Source organism: Euleptes europaea, chromosome 5 (genome assembly GCF_029931775.1).
Source record: "Euleptes europaea isolate rEulEur1 chromosome 5, rEulEur1.hap1, whole genome shotgun sequence".
In the NCBI taxonomy this organism is placed as follows: domain Eukaryota; kingdom Metazoa; phylum Chordata; class Lepidosauria; order Squamata; family Sphaerodactylidae; genus Euleptes; species Euleptes europaea.
Genome location: NC_079316.1, coordinates 111,779,140 through 111,800,084, shown reverse-complemented (window position 1 = coordinate 111,800,084; position 20,945 = coordinate 111,779,140). Strand labels below are relative to the sequence as shown.

Here is a 20,945-nt window from a genome sequence, read left to right as displayed (position 1 = left end):
GCGGTGGATTCTGATTTGGAGAATCGGGTTGGATTCCCCACGCCTCCACATGAGCTGCCGATTCCAATCTGGTCGACCGGGTTCGATTCCCCACTCTTCCACAGGAGCGGCAGTCGCTAATCTGGTGAACTGGATTTGTTTCCCCACTCCTCCACGTGAAGCCAGCTGGGTGACCTTGCACCAGTCACAGCTCTCTTAGAGCTCTCTTAGCCCCACCTACCTCACAGGGTGTCTGTTTTGGGGAGGGGAAGGGAAGGTGATTGTAAGCTAGTTTGATTCTTCCTTAAGTGGTAGAGAAAGTCGGCATATAAAAACCAACTCTTCTTCTTCTTCCTCTCAGGTTCTGTGTTGCTGAGATAGAATACTCTCTCCATTCAGGGAACCTGGTGTTCCTTTGTAGCAGTTTTGGAGTTGACCGCCACGAGATTCTGTAAGCGCTGTTGTCAGATGGCAATAACCGTGCCTCCTTTCCCTTTCTCTAGCCTAAGAAGCTTATAAAAGTGTTTCCCCATCCTCCGACGGCTCCGCGTCCGGCCAGCGGATCTGTCGCAACTGCCCGTCACCGTTTTCTCCAGGCGCTCCCTCAGATCGGGCAGTCTTGCTTACCGCCTACCGGGAATCCATTCCCCTCTGAATTCCCTCCGAAAACGCTTTCCGTTCTGGGCATAGCTGGTAGAAGGGTGCCCGCCATCACCAGCGACTTCTTTAAGGGAAGTGACAAATGGGAAGCCGCATCCCATCCTCAGACAGCTGGCACCCCGAGGCCGACGCCTAAAATGCCGTGCGCTGAAAAAGAAGCTGCTAAATTTCCTGCAGGCAACGCGGCGTCAATCCCAGCTCCGCTCACAGATTCTGAAAGCAATGCTGAAAACTGCGCAACAGAAAACGAGAGAAGTCCTGACTTTTACTCGAATCTCAGGAACACAGATTTACACACCATGGAAGAAAAGCCCAACTCAATACCAAACACAGATGCTTTGGCGTTAACAGAGGCAAACTCAGCTGAGCTGTGCAACGAACTATATGTAGGAAAGGTGACGGGGCTGTCCTGTGGAGACGAAGACTGTAATGCCACAGATCTGCCTCTCGAGCTCGATACAAAACTTCTGACCGCTGGAACAGCAACGGCCAGCATCCTTAACTCTCACGAATTAAGCTTTCAGAAGAACGCAGGCCTGTCGCCTCTTCAGTGTTCGGCCCAAGTGACCCGGTGTAGCCCTTGGAAACCTCAACCCCCGTCCAGGTCCTTTGAGGCAGGTAACCTCAGGTCTGCCGCTCCTTCGAATGTGTTACGGTCGCTAGAGGTGCACGATTTAGCAGATGCCTCTTCGGCCAGGAGTCCTAGATACCATAGCCTCAGAATGGACTCCCCTGGCAAAAGACCTGATATCCATTCTAAAGCGGAGGCTAGAGAAATGGCAGAGGTGGCCATCAAGGCGTCCAAGGAACCGGTCGTTTCTGTTAGTAATGTAGGATTTCTCGCTTCCCTGGCCCGAGGCGCAAACAGGGACTCCTTGCAGAATTCCTGGGGTGCAAGCCGGTTTCGGACTTCTGGTATTGCACTAACGACAAACTTCCAACATTTTCAGGAAGAAAGCTTTAGAGTGACCTCTCCTCCCAATGACATGCCTGGATATTTCTTAGTAAGTACTAATGTTCTTCCTTCCCCTAGACTTAACCGCCCTGGGCTGTTCATCTACCATTTCACACGTTAAAAAGGAAGAAACGAGATTTAATTTTTCCTTGGCACTAAGAACATAAGAATGGCCCTGCTGGAGCAGACCAAGGCCCGTCAGGTCCAGCAGTCTGTTCACACAGTGGCCAACCAGATGCCTCAAGGAAGCCCACAAGCAAGACGACTGCAGCAGCATTATCCTGCCTGTGTTCCACAGCACCTAATATAACAGGCAGGCTCCTCTGATACTGGAGAGAATAGGTATGCATCATGACTAGTATTCATTTTGACTAGTAGCCATGGATAGCCCTCTCTTCCATGAACATGTCCACTTCTCTCTTAAAGCCTTCCAGGTTGGCAGCTATCACCACATCCTGGGGCAGGGAGTTCCACCATTTAACTGCATTGTGAAGAATAAAGAGAAATGTTGCCACATCTCTCATGCAATTGGCTAATCTACTTGTCAGCGGATAACGCAGTATTTGCTTCTCAGGAAGTGTCTTTAGCTGTTTTATCCAGGGAGTGATATATTTACCTTGTGCTGTATTATTTTGTGGACATGCTAAAACAGTGTGGGCTAGGGAGTCTACTTGATCTGGACAAAATTGGGCATTTTTGTTCTTCTGTGATAATTTCATTGTATCACCCTTGTGTCTTGGCCAATAAGCTCGTCTAAGTTTATGAATTTCTCACCAGCAAAAATAGTCTGGCAAGGAGAAAGTTCTGTTAAAGGGTATCTGGAAGATGTGAGGTGGACATTTACTAATGCTCTGTAAATTGAAGGAATCCTTCTTGAACTGCCTGGAAAGTTTGGTCTGTGTTTTCCCTTCCTGTAAGATCAATTAGTTGGTCCCCCACACCCAACGTCCACTAAATTCATTAAATTGGTACAGCAACCAGCATAAATGCATTCAAACTTTGGTGTAGTCAGCAAACTGATCCCAGATTACGCACCAGTTATTAAATTGGAATGTTTGACAGTTCATGCGAATCAATTTTATGCTGTTAAAGAATGCCAGTTCACAACATGTGAATTTATTCTGGATATTTAAAATATTAACAGGCATTTATTTACTTAATTTTTTTAAAAAAATTATACCCCTGCACTCTCCAGCATCTGCCCAAGGTGGCTAACAAGAAGAAATAATACTATTTAAAATCAAACTTCCAGCAGCATCCCAAGATAGATCCCTTCCGTGGCTCAGTGGCAGAGCCTGTTTTGCATGCACAAGGTCCCAGGTTCAGCCTTCAGTATCTTCAAAGGACCAAGCAGTAGGTAATGTGAAAGACCTCTGTCTGAGACCCTGGGAAGGGAAAAAAAACAAAAAACCCAAGCGATCCCAGTGTCAAAAGCAAACCAGAATCACTATGGGGGTTACCACACTTGTATTCCCAGCGATGTATTAAGAGTTTAAAAACGTTATAAAAAATACTGTTCGCACTTTGTTTGGCCCCTTTAGATGCGAAGACGTCTTCCAACCATTTATAAGCTGTGGCATTCAAAAACCCTTTTAAAGCGATGTTTTTTATAACATTTTCTTTTTTTTATAAAAGATTTTTATTGTTTTCCATATTATATTGATCCAACAATTTAACAACTATAAAAAGAAGGAATATTTATTACATTTAAAAACACAATTAGCGTTGTTAATAATATTTGGTAATCTAAATTAAACAAATGTTGACCTCCCCTCCACACCCTTCCATCTAATTATAAAAAGTATACTCTTTTGCCTAAAGGTACTAATCCTGATATTATGTTAAACACGAAAATCTTATCGATTCAAATAATAACATAAAGTTATCTAATAATAATACCAAATAAAAGGATTGTAACAAAAGGATTAGATTAAAGAATAACCTTTAAACATCCCCATTTGAAATTCGTTTTCACAATACATTCTCCATGCCTCCCATTCCCCCCAAAACTGCAAATTCTTTCTGGTTTATCATTGCAGTGTGTTTTGCCATCTCTGTCAATTCCAGCATCTTTTGTATCCAGTCATTTTTATCTGATATTTCCGCCGCCTTCCATTTGGCTGCATATACCAGTCTTGGTGCGGTGGTGGCATATATCAAGAATGTCCTTTGAGTAATTATAGTGTCCGGTATCATACTTAGTAACATCATCTCCGGTGTCTTAGTTACATTACACTGTAAAATCAGTCGTATTTCTTTAAATATCATATCCCAAAAAGTCTTAGCTTTTTCACAAGTCCACCACATATGATGAAACGAGCCTATGTCTTTGTTGCATTTCCAACATTTTGGTGACATTGAGTCATAGGACTTCACGTTTTTTCGATGTTAAATACCATCGATACATCATTTTATAGATATTTTATCTTAGTGATTGTGAAAGAATGGATTTCATGTCTCGTGACCAAAGTCTTTCCCATTTATATAACATTATATCATGACCTAACATCTGTGCCCAACTAATAGTTGGCTTTATCTGTTCTTGTTCACAATAAAGTTCCAACAGTAGCTTATACATTTTAGATATTAGTTGATCTTTGGTGTCCAATAAAAGTTTCTGGAAAGTTGATTTACTTTTACAAAAACCTGTCTTCATATCTTGGAGAAAAACAGAGTTGATTTGATGATATTGAAACTAGGTTAATAAATCCTTAACTTCTTCATATTCTTTAAGTGAACATTTTGTACCTTCCCACTTTAAGAAGGAAGGTAAGTAAGAAATTGGGCTGGTCTTAATGGACATAGTGTTAACATTTCTTGTGATGAAATCCATAATGGAGTTTTCACTTCCAATAGGTGTTTATATCTAGTCCATATTCTATAAAGAGATGACAACCTTATGTTGCTGAAATGATGCATGGGTTTTAATTTTCTCATACCACAGATATCCATGCCAACCACTTCTGTTGTCAAAGCCCTCCAAATCCAGTAAACATGTGTTGGTTAAGTCCAACCAGTCTTTCAGCCGTACTAAAGCAGCCACTTCAGCATATATTTTAAAATTAGGAAGTGCAAAACCTCCCCTGTCTTTTGAATCCACCAAATATTTGTAAGCAATTCTTGGTTTTTTCCCTTGCCAGATGAAATTCAATATGTCTTTCTTCCAAACATTAAAATATTTTACTTGAGATATTATAGGGAGAGTTTGAAATAAAAATAGTAGTCTTGGTAATATATTCATTTGTATTGTTGAAATGCGGCCCAACAAAGAGTGTTTTATTTGTCCATATCAACATGTCTTTTTTATTGCTTCCCATAACTTAATATAATTGTTGGAAATCAAGTCCGCATTTTTAGTAGAAATCCAAATTCCAAGATATTTCACTTTGTTAGTTTTTCTCCCAACCTGTTGTGGTTGTAAAATCTTGTTGTTCTGCTCCAGAGAGGTTTTTAAATATTATTTGCGTTTTCTCTTGATTAATCTTAAATCCTGAAACACTACTATAAGAATCCAATAGTTTCTTTAATTTATTAAAAAAAAATTATATCCATGCACTCTCCAGCATCTGCCCAAGGTGGCTAACAAGAAGAAATAATACTATTTAAAATCAAACTTCCAGCAGTATCCCGAGATAGATCCCTTCCGTGGCAGAGCCTGTTTTGCATGCACAAGGTCCCAGGTTCAGCCTTCAGTATCTCCAAAGGACCAAGCAGTAGGTAATGTGAAAGACCTCTGTCTGAGACCCTGGGAAGAAAAAAATAAATAAAAACAAGCGACCCCAGTGTCAAAAGCAAACCAGAATTACTATGGGGTTACCGCACTTGTATTCCCAGAGATGTATTAAGAGTTTGAAAACGTTATAAAAAATACTGTTCGCACTTTCTATGTATTCCCAGCGATGTATTAAGAGTTTGAAAATGTTATAAAAAATACCGTTCGCACTTTGTTTGGCCCCTTTAGATGTGAAGACGTCTTCCAACCATTTATAAGCCGTGGTATCCAAAAACCCTTTTAAAGCGATGTTTTTTATAACATTTTCAAACTCTTAATACATCGCTGGGAATACAAAGTGTGGTAACGCCCAATGGGTGTGTGTTAAGTGCCGTCAAGTTGCTTCAGACTCCTGGCGACCCTATGAATCAATGTCCTCCAAAACGCCCTTTCTTTAACAGTCTTGCTCAGATCTTGCACACTGAGGCCTGTGGCTTCCTTTATTGAGTCAATCCATCTCTTGTTGGGTCTTCCTCTTTTCCTGCTGCCTTCAACTTTTCCCAGCGTGATTGTCTTTTCCAGGGACTCTTGTCTTCTCATACTGTGACCAAAGTACGACAGCCTCAGTTTAGTCATTTTAGCTTCTAGGGCCAGTTCAGGTTTGATTTGATCTAGAACCCACTGATTTGTTTTTTTAGTGGTAAACCACTTCTGACCAACCCTTATCTTGAAAACCTGATGTTGAGAATCACAATACATCATGATAAAAAAATGCACAGTTATTTACTCTGCAGAAGACTAAACAAGTAACTGATGTAAAACCTCTACAGGAATTACAAAATATGGCCAAAAAAGTAAACAGCAAGCAATTAACAAAAAAATATTGACAGTAGTAAGAAAATATATATACATTAATAGGAAAATATTGCCGGAGCACAAATTTAGCAAAAGTGAACACTGACTATGTTGAAAAACAAAGTGTCATTTTTTTGCCCAATTTGTTCTCCTGCCAGTTATTAAGTCTTTATAAATGGTTCAATTGGTTGAGCTCCTTTATTCTTAGAGTTTTCCTAAGTTTTCCTAAGATTGTCGGACAGGATTACATCCAGATGTCCTGTTCCCACCACTGCAAATATTTTCCCATTACTGTATATATTTCCTACCTTAAATATTTTTGGTTAATTGTTTGCTGTTTACTTTTTTGGCCACGTTCTCCAATTCCTGTAGAAGTTTTGCATCTGTTTGTTACTTGTTTAATCTTCTGTGGAGTACATAATAGAGACCCTGGAAAGCCAGTTTGAGTAGACAGTCCGGATTTTGATGGACCAATGCTCTGGTTCCCTATAAGGCAGCTTCATATATCATAGAATCATAGAGTTGGAAGGGACCACCAGGGTCATCTAGTCCAACCCCCTGCACAATGCAGGAAATTCACAACTACCTCCCCCACACACCCCCAGTGACCTCTACTCCATGCCCAGAAGATGGCCACTGTGCCCTCCCTCTCATGATCTGCCTACGGTCATAGAATCAGCATTGCTGTCAGATGGCGATCTAGCCTCTGCTTAAAAACCTCCAGGGAAGGAGCGCTTATCACCTCCCAAGGAAACCTGTTCCACTGAGAAACTGCTCTAACTGTTAGAAAATTCTTCCTCATGTGTAGATGGAAACTCTTTTGAGTTAATTTCTCCCCGTTGGTTCTGGTCCGACCTTCTGGGGCAACAGAAAACAACTCAGCACCATCTCCATATGACAGCCCTTCAAGTACTGGAAGATGGTTATCATATCCCCTCTTAGTCTTCTCCTCTTCAGGCTAAACATACCCAGCTCCTTCAACCGTTTCTCATAGAACTTGGTCTCCAGACCCCTCACCAACTTTGTGAGTGTGTGTGAACAAACCTGTTCCTTCAGGGGGACCACAACCCTACCCAAGACAGGCTGACTTCCTGCCTCTCTGGTGGCTTTGTCTCCAATCAGTCTTGTTTGGATTGCATTTCAGTTTACTGACCCTCGTCCACCCCATGCCATGGACTTTCACAGACCCATCTGCGAGGGAGTCTAGACTCATCCCACCTGACACGTTACCCTCTCCAACCAACTGTTCTGGGATCTCCACTGTCCCACCTGACTCAGGGAGAAAGATGACTGTTCTGTTCGTCCTTACCCCACCTTTCCTCCAAGAAGCTCAGGGTACTATACATGATTTTTTCCTCCCCCATTTTAGCATCACAAGAACCCTGTGAGGGAGTCTAGGCTCATCCTAGATTGTGGACAGGGAGACTCAAAACAGACAAAAGGAAGTATTTCTTCACACAACACAAGAGTTCAATGGTGGAACTCCCTGCCCCAGGATGTAGTGATGGCTGCCAACTTGGAAGACTTGAAGAGAGAAGTGGACATGTTCACAGTCATTCTTGATAATTTAACAAGCCTTTGGCCAACTGAAGGAGAGGCCTTTGGTTTCCCTCTGTTTGGCCTTCTTTGTATTCGTGTTTGGAATTCCCCCTCCCCACCCCCATAACGTGGGGTCTCCCTTTACGTTGACGTAATTTTGCTTTTGGAATTGGAACCCTCCACTTTCTGTCAAAACTAGCAAATGGAGGAGGAGCAATATAAAAGACGCTGTAATTTAATTTCACTCTTGAAGACAAATTGAAATGGAAATTGGTGCGCGCACAACGCTGCTTTGATGCAGACGGCACTGAAGCCAGCCACAGGTTCTGTTAGGATGCCGCCTCTTACAGAAGCTCTTGTCAGCAGCCATTTCAAATTTCCTCTGACCTGGATAGCCCCGGCTGGCCCTTGGTCTCTTCAGATCTCGGAAGCTAAGCAGGGTCAGCCCTGGCAAATATTTGGATGGGAGACCTCCAAGGAATACCAGGGACATGACACAGAGGCAGGCCAAGGCAAACCACCTCCAAACGTCTCTTGCCCTGAAAACCCCACCCGGGGTCACCATAAGTCAGCTGTGACTTATGCCAAAAAAAATAAAATAAAATTTCCAACACGAGTCAAATAATTAACTGCCTTGGAGAAAATTCTCCGTATAAAAATGAGAGAACTTCTCTTACCTAAAATGTCTGTAAATCATGAGCATTTTGCTCAACTTAAAGCACACATAGTTAAATGGTGAAACTCCCTGCCCCAGGATGTGGTGATGGCTGCCAACCTGGAAGGCTTTAAGAGGGGAGTGGACATGTTCATGGAGGAGAGGGCTATCCGTGGCTACTAGTCCAAATGGCTACTAGTCACGATGCATCCCTATTCTCTCCAGTGTCAGAAGGGCATGCCTATTACATTAAGTGTTGTGGAACACAGGCAGGATAACGCTGCTGCTGCCGTCTTGCTTGTGGGCTGCCTAGAGGCACCTGGTTGGCCACTCTGAACAGACTGCTGGACTTGATGGGCTTTGGTCTGATCCAGCAGGGCTTTTCTTATGTTCTTAACACAGGCAGGATAAATGCTGCTGCAGTTGTCTTGCTTGTGGGCTTCCTGGAGGCCCCTGGTTGGCCACTGTGTGAACAGACTGCTGGACTTGATGGGCTTTGGTCTGATCTAGCAGGGCTTTTCTTATGTTCTTAACACAGGCAGGATAAATGCTGCTGCAGTTGTCTTGCTTGTGGACTTCCTGGAGGCCCCTGGTTGGCCACTGTGTGAACAGGCTCCTGGACTTGATGGGCCTGGGTCTGGTCCAACATGGCCTCTCTTATGTTCACACATTTTCCAATACCAAAATGCGGGCAGAGAAAGTTTTGTATGAGCCTCAAGGTAGGGAGGAGAGTTTTACCAACGCGGGGCCAATGCTGAGAAGGCCCAAATTCTAGTCACTGAGCTGCAGGAATGATTTTTCACTAAAAGAAGCAAGTGCATCTTGCTTTTCGTGAGGAATAATTTTTGTGCACCGTTCATGCTGCTGAGACAAACAGTTGATCATTTTCAGAGGCACAGCAAAAGAAGTCTGCATTTCATATTCCACGGCATCTTTTCTCGATGCATACATTTTCTTCTAAAATGAAATAACTTATGGACATTTCAAAAACCTCCATCAAAACTTCATTTTGAGTGTAACAACCCCAACACAAGTGAGACGTGTGCATTTGACCTTGAAGAGAATTAAATACCACCAAAATTGAATCTTGGGGGAAGAAAAGTTTTATTTCTTATTTACATTTATAATATTTATTTTGAGCCAGCGTGGTGTAGTGGTTAAGAGCAGTGGTTTGGAGCGGTAGACTCTAATCTGGAGAATTGGGTTTGATTCCCCACTCCTCCACACAAAGCCAGCTGGGTGAACTTGGGCTAGTCACAGCTCTCAGCCCCACCTACCTTATAGGGTGTCTTGTAGGGCGGGAAAGGGAAGGTGATTGCAAGTCAGTTTGATTTTTCCTTAAGTGGTAGAGAAAGTTGGCATAGAAAAACCAACTCTTCTAGATATATTCCCATATCCATTTCCATTCCGTGGTAATATGGGGCAGCCAATGGCCCTTTTCCATTTAAATCTATAGGTTCCACTCTTGTTCTGTGCTTTACTCCAAAGTCAATATATTTCCCTACATCCATACCAGGCTTTCCAGGTTTTACAACTCTGTCGTGTTCCGAAATTCAGTCCTTTCCTTACGGATGGCGCTGCATTTCTTAAGTAAAAATATGAAAGAAAACGTGGATAACTGATAATAGTCTCCATCACCTTCTCATAAGACATAATTGCTTCCCCTTCTAACCAGTCATTGGCTGTGGTTGGACCTCCAGAGGAACGGCTTGGCCACTGTGTGAGACAGGCTGCTGGAGTGAGTGTACCACTGGTCTGATCCAGCAGGGTTCTTCTTAAGTTCTTAATTAGGAATTCTGTTCCTGCTGGGTGCTTTGACTTGCCGCTATCAATATAAGATGATTAAAAACAGAGCCAGTGTGGTATAGTGGTTAAGAGCAGGGGACTCTAATCTGGAGAACTGGGTTTGATTCCCTGCTCCTCCAAATGATTGACATACTCTAATCTGGAGAACCGGGTTTGATTCCCTGCTCCTCCACATGAGGCCTGCTGGGTGACCTTGGGCCAGTCACAGTTCTCTCCGAACTCTCTCAGCCCCACCTATCTCACAAGGTGTCTGTTATGGGGAGAGGAAGGGAAGGAGATTGTAAGCCACTTTGAGACTCCTTAAAAGGTAGGGAAAATTGGGGTATAAAATCCAGCTCTTCTTTTTCTTCTAATCAGGAAAAACCTGAGCTACAAATACTCTTAAAATATCTCCCAGATTATTGAGGGGGCTTGAACACTTAGTAAACTCTGCCTGGTATCTCAAAAATACAGCCATGACTATACTGTATTTGTGTTTCTGTCCATCTCTGACATTAAGGATCAGAGAAGTTTACAATTTAAAAAAATAACATGCTTAAATAATTATTTTGCTCTGTTATTTGCTTTTACATACAACATTTTTGTAAAATGTGGGAGCTGTGTTTTATTATAAATTCCACTTTAATATTTTTTTTTTTAGTCTCCCGGGCTTGGATTAAATGGAAATATTATGGCTACAGGGAAAAGAATAGGTGAGTAATAAGAGCAGAATTCTTATGGTACGATGATAAATTTCCTATCTAATCCAAGTTGCAGCAGGGGAACAGAATAAATGCATTCTGTAAATGGTGTTTTAGGAGCCCTGTGGCGCAGAGTGGTAAGCTGCAGTACTGCAGTCAAAAGCTCTGCTCACGACCTGAGTTCGATCCCAACGGAAGTTGGTTTCAGGTAGCCTCCTCAAGGTTGACTCAGCCTTCCATCCTTCCGAGGTCGGTAAAATGAGTACCCAGCTTGCTGGGGGTAAAGGGAAGATGACTGGGGAAGGCACTGGCAAACCACCCCGTAAACCAAGTTTGCCTAGTAAACGTTGGGATGTGACGTCACCCCATGGGTCAGTAATGACCCAGTGCTTGCACAGGGGACCTTTACCTTTAAATGTTGTCTTAATAAAATCTGGAGAACCAGGAGGCTAATCCAGCGAACTGGGTTGGTTTCCCCACTCCTGCACATGAAGCCAGCTGGGTGACCTTGGGCTAGTCACGGGTCTCTTTGAGCTCAGCCCCACCTACCTCACAGGGTAGGGGAAGGGAAAGTGATTGTACCGTATATACTCGAGTATAAGCCGAGTTTTTTAGCCATGATTTTTGGCTTAAAAAACTCACCTCGGCTTATACTCGGGTCAATACGGTAATTCGCCTGCCGGGCCCTCTCCCAGCGCACTCCCGCCGGCCAGCTGATGGGCGGGCTGTCCCGCCTTCTCCCCCCCACCCCACCCGATCGCGCCTTCTGCGCGGCGGCAGTTTCTTCCCCCCCACCCCACCCGATCGCGCCTTTTGCGCGATCGTCGCGACTTTTGCACGATCTCGCCTTCTGCGCGGCGGCGACGGTTTCTTCACACCCCACCCCACCTTCTGCTGGGCGGCGGCGGTTTCTTCCCCCCCACCTTCCCCACCCCTCCACCTCACCCAGGCCGGTCCTCCCGCTTGCCAGCTGACCCTGCGGGGCCTCCTGCGCGCAGGGAGGGGCCCGCCGCCGCCTGCCTGCGTGCCTGAAGCCCGGTCAGGTAAGCCTGCGGGGGGGGGGAGGGGGTGCATTTCCCCCTCGGCTTATACGTGGGTGCCTAATTTTTCCCCATTTTGGGGGTGAAATTAGGCACCTCGGCTTATACTCGGGTCGGCTTATACCCGAGTATATACGGTAAGCTGATTTGATTCTCCTTAAAAGGTAGAGAAAATCGTCATATAAAAACCAACTCTTATGCATGGAAATGGGGACGATTTGACCTGGGCTGATCTCAGGGGAGATCGAAGAATCACCTTTGGCTGGGGAGGGTGGGGTATAAATAAAATAAATAAATAAATAGGATTGGGAAGACCCGGACATTGCACGGGCTGGGTGCGAGGTCATCTCTAAGGGGCGCGAAACTCATGCATAACCCCAATGCAAAAACCAAGTCAGACTGGCAGAGAAATTAAGTCAAAGTGCCCATGCATAAAAAGACCTGTGTTAGTCTCTTGAAGAAGAATAAACAGGAATCTTGTGCTGGCTAGAAGACTGATAGGATTTCTTTCATTCCAGCAACCGCCCTCATGGATCATATATCCAACTAGGCTCCTCGTTATGCGGTCCTTTTATGCACAGATATAAAACAAAATCCTAGATACATTCTGTTAATTTAGCCTCTTACAATTTACCAGAGGTTTGTTTTTTCTAATCCTGTTTCATTAAAACAGATTTTTGGCAACAAGCCAATACCCCCCCCCCACATCAACAGTTTTGCAATTTTGACCAGGGCAAAATTAAATCTATTGGCCTTAATTTCGACTCCTTGCTTATGCTTACTGAGGAAGAAGCTTTCCAAAGAATAAAATGCAGACTATTAGATACAGGACTGAAAGATCTAAATAGTGCTGCAAATAAAACATGCTTCCCATTAAATTTAGGGGTACCCTTTGATGTTTACCAACCCTCTCCATAGTTAACTCTCCTGTGTGATCCATCCCAACGTAGAGCTATCTCTCTGGCCAGATTTAATGTTTTGCCATCTGCGGTACTCGAAGGCAGATTTTGGAAAATTCCTTGTCTGACAGGCTCTGCCTGTGTGACGGTAATTGTATAGAAACAGTCGCTCATGTTTTATTTTATTGTAGTTTCTTTACAGAATCTCGTAGTGAACTATGAAGCCCCCTGTTGGTAAATAGATTGAATGTCTCAGATTCTTTTAACGTTCTCTATTTATGGAACAATCGTTCACCCCAAGTATTGGAGATGGTGGCTCAGTTTTTAAAGTTTGTTTTAAAAGCCCTCCAAACAGCTGATTAGGTGGCAGTACCAACAAAACTGTATTTCTCAATGTAACCACCTTTTAACCATTTTATAGAGGGTACTTTTTAACCTTTCCATTCCTTTTGTAACCTTTTGTAGTGTGTTTGCATGCCAATAAAGGAATGATGATGATGATGACCATATTAGCAAATGTAGGATATCTTAATTTAGAAGTTGGGTTGTATGGCGATTATTTTATTGGTTTATTGGAATGATGATGATGATGACCATATTAGCAAATGTAGGATATCTTAATTTAGAAGTTGGGTTGTATGGCGATTATTTTATTGGTTTATTGTATTTGAAGTATTAATCGCTATGGCTCTTGGTACTAATGCACTAGATAAATAAACAAAAATGAAAATTTGAATTTACCTTTTGTGAAAATCCCTACGACACCACTTCAGGGTTTTTAGGTTCTCATATTCTAGCCACATGTTCCCTTCAAAGTCAATTTCAGGCACTGTTTCTTACTGAGAAAATAGACTCCTCTCTCCCCCCACCCCCATGGCTTGCATTATCTCTCTGATTCCGTTCTCGATTTGCTTTTTCAAAGCCGGCGACGCAGCTCATCTTCCCCCCGTGAATGGCTCCGTCCAGACTAAAAAGAAAATAGTGAAGCACTGCTGCTTCTGTGGAAAGAAAACAGGACTGGCGAGTAGCTACGAATGTAGGTATGTTGAGACGGCGTGTTTAAAATGTGAGTTTCTTCAAATAAAAAATGTATTCAAAGAAAGGAAGAGGGATCCCCCAACAGTGACGAGGCGGGAGGAAGAAGCTAAATATACGTGTCAGATTCAGGTAGGTGATGGATTTGGCACTGACCGCCCATTCCTGAGCCTAAAGGACAAAAGTCCTTAGGAGGCCAGGAAGGGGCTGCGTTGGGGGTTGGGCCCCCTGGGCCGGCTCCCGTGCCCCTTATGCCACCCAGGGTGGCACAGATGCTGGCAGGGGGACCCGGACGCCATCTTCCCGGCGCTGTTGCGGCCAGCATTTCATGCACTGTCCTCCCGGGCGTGTCCCCAGGGTGTTCTGGTGGTAGGCCAGGGGAGGGAACCGTCTTTAGGCAGCCTCCTAAGCCCTTTCAGCCCAGGAATGCCCCCTTTCCCTTACCTGGAGATACGCCACCTTTTGAGGTGGCGTATCCCCATGCAACCCAATGGAGCGGTTGCATAGGTTTTTCAGGGTCGGGCAAGGTTTTGGCCTTAGTGTGTGTGTGTGGGGGGAAACCTCCTTTGGAGGCAGCGCGGCTGTGGTGCCTCTAGTTCTCCCCCCCCCCCCAGGAATGGGCTGCGAGTTTATAATCCATGTAAAGCCTGGGGAACGGCTCTTGTAAAGTTTGCTGTGTTTCCGTTCAAAAACACTTGGAACCCAGGACCAGATCTTACCCTGGTCACCTTTTTACAGATCTGAATACCAAATGTAAAATTAGGATCAGAACTGAAATTGGAGAATATGGGAATGGGATTCCAAGGGAGCCATCTTTTAATCCAAGAACTAGGAACAGTTTATTCGCCAGGAATTGCCGTTTGTCTTGCGCGCGACTTATGTGAAGTGCAGTGGAGTTGAAACCAGCAAGGATGGCCACCACTGAAATGGTACCGCTTGAGAGATGATAATTAAAATTTTTAATTTATTTTTAACGTATAAACAAAATTTACAGTATCAATAACATATTAAACCTTGGATTTGAGTAAAGTAGCTCCTTAGAGACAAGATTTTCAGGGTATAAGCTTTCGAGAGTCAACGCTCCCTTCGTCAGATACTTCATCAGGTATCTGACAAAGGCAGCACTGGGTTTGATTCCCCACTCTGCCACATGTGCAGTGGACTCTAATCTAGAGAACCAGGTTTGATTTCCATTCCTCCACGTGAGCAGTGGACTCTAATCTGAGGAACTGGGTTTGATTCCCCCCTCCTCCACATGAGCAGCGGACTCTAATCTGGAGAACCAGGTTTGTTTCCCCACTCTACATGAGCGGCAGACTCTAATCTGGAGGTCCCCACTCCTCCACATGAGGGGAGGGGCTGTGGCTCAGTTTGTAGAGCATCTGCTTGGCATGCAGAAGGTCCCAGGTTCAATCCCCGGCATCTCCAGTTAAAGGGACCAGGCAAGTAGGTGATGTGAAAGACCTCTGCCTGAGACCCTGTAGAGCTGCTTACATTCATAGTAGACAATACTGGAGGAGAGAAGATGGCATCCTAGCAGCAGCCACTCCTTTTTCTGGCTCTGGAGTTTTTCTCTTATTTCTTTTTTAGTCTATTTTGGTCCTTTTCCTTGCTAAACCGAAGGCTATAGTCAATGGCAATTAAAGCCAAGCTAGCTAAATAAAGCTAATCTTAGTTGTTAAGACAGGAGCAAGTGGGAGAGAGTGAGAGATAAACAAAGCAACGTGAAGCAACAAAGGCTTCAAGCGTAAGCTTGAATTTAAGAACAACAATGAAGGGGAAAATGTCATTGAAAAGGCAATGGAGGAATTCGGACTCACTGCCATCCTCCTCACAAAGACTTGGGAAATAGCTTCGAGTTGACGACCTTTTTTGGAATGATTTGGTGAGTGAGTTTTCATCTCCCCCTGCTAATAGATTTTCGGCTTTAAGGCAAATTAAGGATCAAGACACTACACCAGACAGTTCTTCCCAGTTGCAAGAGACTGTCTTAGGAGAGGTTTGTCGAGAAGAAGGAACTTCCCCTCCCCTGGTAGACAATGGGGGGTCTGATAAAACTGATAATATTGACATAGTGATAAAGGAAGTAGAAGCTGAGAGGCTCACTAGAACGGACCTACTTAAGAGAGTGGGGGACCAGTGCCTCCTGACTGCAGAAACCGTGATTGATATTTATCAGCAACTAAATAACATCTCAAATAAATTTGAGGATTTAAAGGCCTTGCTGGAAAGAGAAATTGTGCCATCAAGTGGTAGGTTTCAGAGTGCAACAAACAGCTCTTCTGAGCATTCAGGGAATAGGTGGAGGAAGATCTGTCCCACCAGAAAAGAATCATCCCCTGATAATGTAGCTGATAATCTTTTGCTGCAGAAGAATGCAGTAGTTTTAGAAATTGCTCAGAACCCTTTAAAACAAGGTCGCTGGACAAGCAGGAGGGAGATGACTCGCTCAGTGAGCCAGCTGCTCTGCATCGAACCCAACTATGTGGTTCTTGTAGGTTATCCGGGCTGTGTAACCGTGATCTTGGTATTTTCTTTCCTGACGTTTCGCCAGCAGCTGTGGCAGGCATCTTCAGAGAAGTAACACTGAAGGACAGTGTCTCTCAGTGTCAAGTGTGTAGGAAGAGTAATATATAGTCAGAAAGGGGTTTGAGCTGAATCATTGTCCTGCAAAAAGTAACAAAGGTAATGTGCTAACCATTGTCCTGTAAGTATCAAGATAATGTGCTAATCCAACTATGTGGATTTAAAGCAGATAGAGAAACTCCCTGATTCTCCCCAAGGCTTAAGAGTACTACTTTCATTTAATTGTACTACCATTCCACTCATGTTGATAAGGATGAGGAGGCTGTTAGCTTCCTGGCAGATCCGCCCAGTCGGTGTTTGTAGAGGTGGGACAAAGACCACTGTTGTCCTGGGCAACTGAGAATATATCTCCTAAACGAGGTAAAACTGAGGCGACGGCCCCTGTTTGGACTACTCAGAAGAAGAGCCCCACATTGCCAGTAAGAAGCTCCCCCAGTCATCCAGGTCAACCAGAAAGCCAATCTCAAAATTTACAGAAGTGGAAGAGATTAAAATCAGGGCAGCTAAATTTCCATCAAAGGAGTGCCCAGAATAGTTTGCCGGTTGGGACGGAATGCTCTATGTCTGATCTGCCATGCCTGTCGGAATCTACAGGTGAACCCACTCTAGACAGATATAAACAACTTACCAAAATATGTAATAGTCCTAAAGGGAAAGAAGAGACTGCTGTTTCCTGCCATTCAGTGCAGGTCAGGAACAAATCTTTAACCTTGAGGAACTCCAGCAACAGCCCAGGGCAGGATGACTCTGCGGACCCGACTAATTCTATTCAGGTGCTAGAAAACATTGGCTTACCGGATCATCTAGAGAATCAACTCAGTGAAATTCTTAAAGGTCAACTCGAGGCTCCACATGAGGAAATAAACGATATGGAAGAGACTGAAGGGGAAGAGATTGGAGAGGAAGAGATGGAGATGATCTCTAAGCACCTGCAGGACTTGACAGATCGTATGGCTAAAGTCTGGACCAACATTGATTAGAGTGCAGCTCTGGAATCCCTTCCTTTCCCTCAATTCTGTTGTCCACACTTTTCCTGATGGCCTCTGGAATGACAACTACTGTTCCCGTCTGTTCACCTGGATGTGGGAGCAGGAGCTGAAGGTTTAGAGGAAAGGAGTCCCTGAATTTTGTAGTGAATCCCTCACCATAAGAGAGCATAGTGGATACAGCAGTTGTGGGTTCCTGTCAGGCCTGCTTTCCACAGCTCTAAGCAGCCTGTCAGACTCTGACCGTTTTAGTTTTGATTCTACCAGGTGCCTCTCAAGGCCAAACTGCTAGCTGCTGCATTCCTGTTCCAGTGCTATCTCCCGTGGGAACGACTCCTCAGTGGAAGGGGGGCCGCCTTGACCTGTTGTGACTAATACTTTCCCTTACAGGCCTACCCCGTGCCCCCAATTGCCATCTGTGCCAATGTACCTGTAAGCTCTGCAATGCCTGTGTGTTTTCCATTAAATCAGCTCTCTTTTGGACTCTTTGTCTCTGGATGCTGTTTGTGGGACTACCACGGGACAAGTGCTCACAGTTCCGACTATTTGACCATGGGTTGTGGGTTCTGACCATTTGATTATTCTGACTGTGCGTTCACATGAGCTCTGGAAGTGCGGCAGTGTCAGTCCATTTTATGCTGGAACCTTCCTTGTGGTTTGCCTGTCTTCCTCCGACTCCGGGGCCAGAGCTGATTTTTTAACCATAAAATCAATTGTAGTGTCTGGCTGTTGTTAGGGCTCCTGCCCTTTTAGATGTTGTTGTTTTCTTTTCCTGTTGCTGTAGGCTTAGTTTTGTGTGTTTTTGCTGCAATTTCCATTGTTATTTGATTTTGTGGTTTACTGTTTTATAGTATTTTGAAATTAAGCCTGCTTGCTCTTTGTTCAACTATTTATTGGTAAATAACAGTTAATTAATTTTTTTAAAAAAGAGTAGACAATACTGACTTTGATGGACCAAGGGTGTGATTCTGTGTAAGGCAGCTTCATGTATGTTCATGCGCTCCACATGAGTGGTGGACTCAAATCTGGAGAACCGGGTTTGTTTCCCCACTTCTTCACATGAAGCCTGCTGGGTGACCTTGGGCCAGTCACAGTTCCCTCCAAACTCTCTCAGCCTCACCTACCTCAGAGAGTATCTGTTGTGGGGAGGGGAAGGGAAGGCGATTGTAAGCCACTTTGAGACTCCTCAAAGGTAGAGAAAAATGGCGTAGAAAACCTACGCTGCTGCTTCTTCCTTTTGGCTTCTTCATTGACTCCTGCCATTTGATCCAGTGTCACCCTAAGGCACAGCTGGCCTGTAAGGGGGCATAAGATTCCAACTAAGCCCTGCTCCTCCTTGCCACCTGCCTTTGCTTTTGCAACACTGTGATGCAAATCTGGAATATCTTTGAGCTCTTACGCTTTGAAATGGATTTAGTAACAACCCTGTCCTCTTTCACGGGGCATAAAACAAAGATAGGGTTGCTGTGTAAGAGATGCCCAGAAGGTAACTTTTTGGTCCTTTTATGCTTGGCGCAAATCATTTGGAGTGGGTGCAGACCCCATGGAGTGAGCCATCCCAGTTGTGTCAGCGAGGGTCCCGAATGAGCATCCAGAGGAGGGCCGGGGGACTTCAGTTCAGCAAGGCTGAGCTGGCCAATCAGGGATTGAGGAGACGGCCTGAGGGAACTACGCCTGGCAGAGCACATTTGCAGCTTGCAGAAGTTATTAGATCTTGACCACAGCCGGAGGCACGGGGGGTTCTCTGTCTTTCAGGATAACCGAGAAGCTGGAGGAAATCTGTCAGTGTGGAATAGCTGCATGTCCCATCCTGGCTAGCTGATGGCATGTCTCTTGCTCCTTTTTCCTGAGCTAACGGGGCGCTCTTGCATGGGGAGGGGAGGAGAACCTCTAACGAGGGTTGGGCTAAAGCCAAGGGCCTTTCATGGACCGCACTGCCAAGGCAGGGACTGCATGATGTAGGGGTTAGGGATGGTGGACGCTAATCTGGTGAACCGGGTTGGTTCCCCACTCCTGAACATGAAGCAGGGTTGGAACTCCCTGCCCCAGGATGTGGTGATGGCTGCCAACTTGGAAGGCTTTAAGAGGGGAGTGGGCATGTTCATGGAGGAGAGGGCTATCCATGGCTACTAGTGAAAGTGGATACTAGTCACTATTCATATCTATTCTCTCCAGGATCAGAGGAGCATGCCGAATATGATAACTATCTTCAAGTACTTGAAGTGCTGTCATGTAGAGCAGGGTGCCGAGTTGTTTTCTGTTGCCCCAGAAGGTCGGACCAGAACCAGCGGGTTAAAATTAAATCAAAAGAGTTTCCATCTAGACATTAGAAAGAATTTTCTAACAGAGCGGTTCCTCAGTGGAACAGGCTTCCTCAGGAGGTGGTGAGCTCTCCTTCCCTGGAAGTTTTTAAGCAGAGGCTAGATGGCCATCTGTCAGCAATGCTGATTCTATGAACTTAGGCAGATGATGAGAGGGAGGGCATCTTTGCCATCTTCTAGGCATGGAGTACGGGTCACTGGGGGTATGAGGGGGGAGGTAGTTGTGAATTTTCTGCATTGTGCAGAGGGTTGGACTAGATGATCCTGGTGGTCCCTTCCAACTCTATGATTCTATGAATATATTAGATGCTGTGGAACACGGTGCTGCTGCAGTCGTCTTGCTTGTGGGCTTCCTAGAGGCACCTGGTTGGTCACTGTGTGAACAGACTGCTGGACTTGATGGGCCTTGGTCTGATCCAGCAGGGCTTTTCTTATGTTCTTAAGCCACCTGGGTGACCTTGAGCTAGCCACAGTTCTCTTAGAGCTCCCTCAGCCCCATCTACCTCACAAGGTGTCTATTGTGGGGAGAGGAAGGGAAGAAGATTGTAAGCCACTTGGACATTCCTTTAAAAAGGTAGAGAAAATCTGCATATAAAAACCAACCCTTCTTCTTTCCTGCCACAAGAAGAGTGTTTTTGGGGGAAATGGCTAACCCCTTCCCTTTCTGCCTTCAGATGCGGAAACAACTTCTGCGCGACTCACCGCTACGCGGAGACTCACTCCTGTACTTATGACTACAAGAATGCAGGGCGGCGGTACCTGCAGGAGGCGAACCCTGTTGTCAGCGCCCCCAAACTCCCCAAAATCTAAGCCCAGTTGCGTGGCATGCATCCAGAATCCTGCAGTACGGAGAGAAGTGGCAGCGGCGGCTTGGAACTCTTTCCTCGGCCTGTGCTTCCAATCTAAGATTTGCCAAGTAACCAAATGCCACCAGGCTATGTGCGATTGAAGAATAATGCAAACACGACTGTCGCCGACATCTTTATTCTCGAATCGAAAGTTTTAAAAGTAGTTTTTAAAAATGTACATTCTGATTTAACTGTTATATATGTCTTGTCTTAAGTGTTTTGTATTTGAAGAAAAGCTCTCGCTAGGCAAGTCCTTTAAAAGATGCACTTTACTGGAAGTTGTGAGGAGGAGCCGTACTTGAGGATCTCAGGTCTTTTGGTGTTCTGCCATGCTTTTTGTCCCCTGTGTGGTATCTTAAATTATTTCAGCAAGAAGTTCCTCTTTCCAT

At 44.7% G+C, this 20,945-nt stretch overlaps 1 protein-coding gene across 1 annotated transcript in view; it reads left to right on the top strand.

The window, feature by feature from the left end:
- The window catches only part of ZFAND4 (zinc finger AN1-type containing 4), a 32,121-nt gene extending 11,603 nt beyond the window's left edge, over nucleotides 1-20,518 (top strand). The window contains exons 6-9 of the mRNA XM_056849293.1: nucleotides 483-1,643; nucleotides 10,802-10,853; nucleotides 13,703-13,820; nucleotides 20,383-20,518. Coding sequence (XP_056705271.1) covers nucleotides 483-1,643; nucleotides 10,802-10,853; nucleotides 13,703-13,820; nucleotides 20,383-20,518 — 1,467 coding nt within the window. The remainder of the gene's footprint in view (nucleotides 1-482; nucleotides 1,644-10,801; nucleotides 10,854-13,702; nucleotides 13,821-20,382) is intronic.
- Nucleotides 20,519-20,945: the final 427 nt, after the last annotated feature.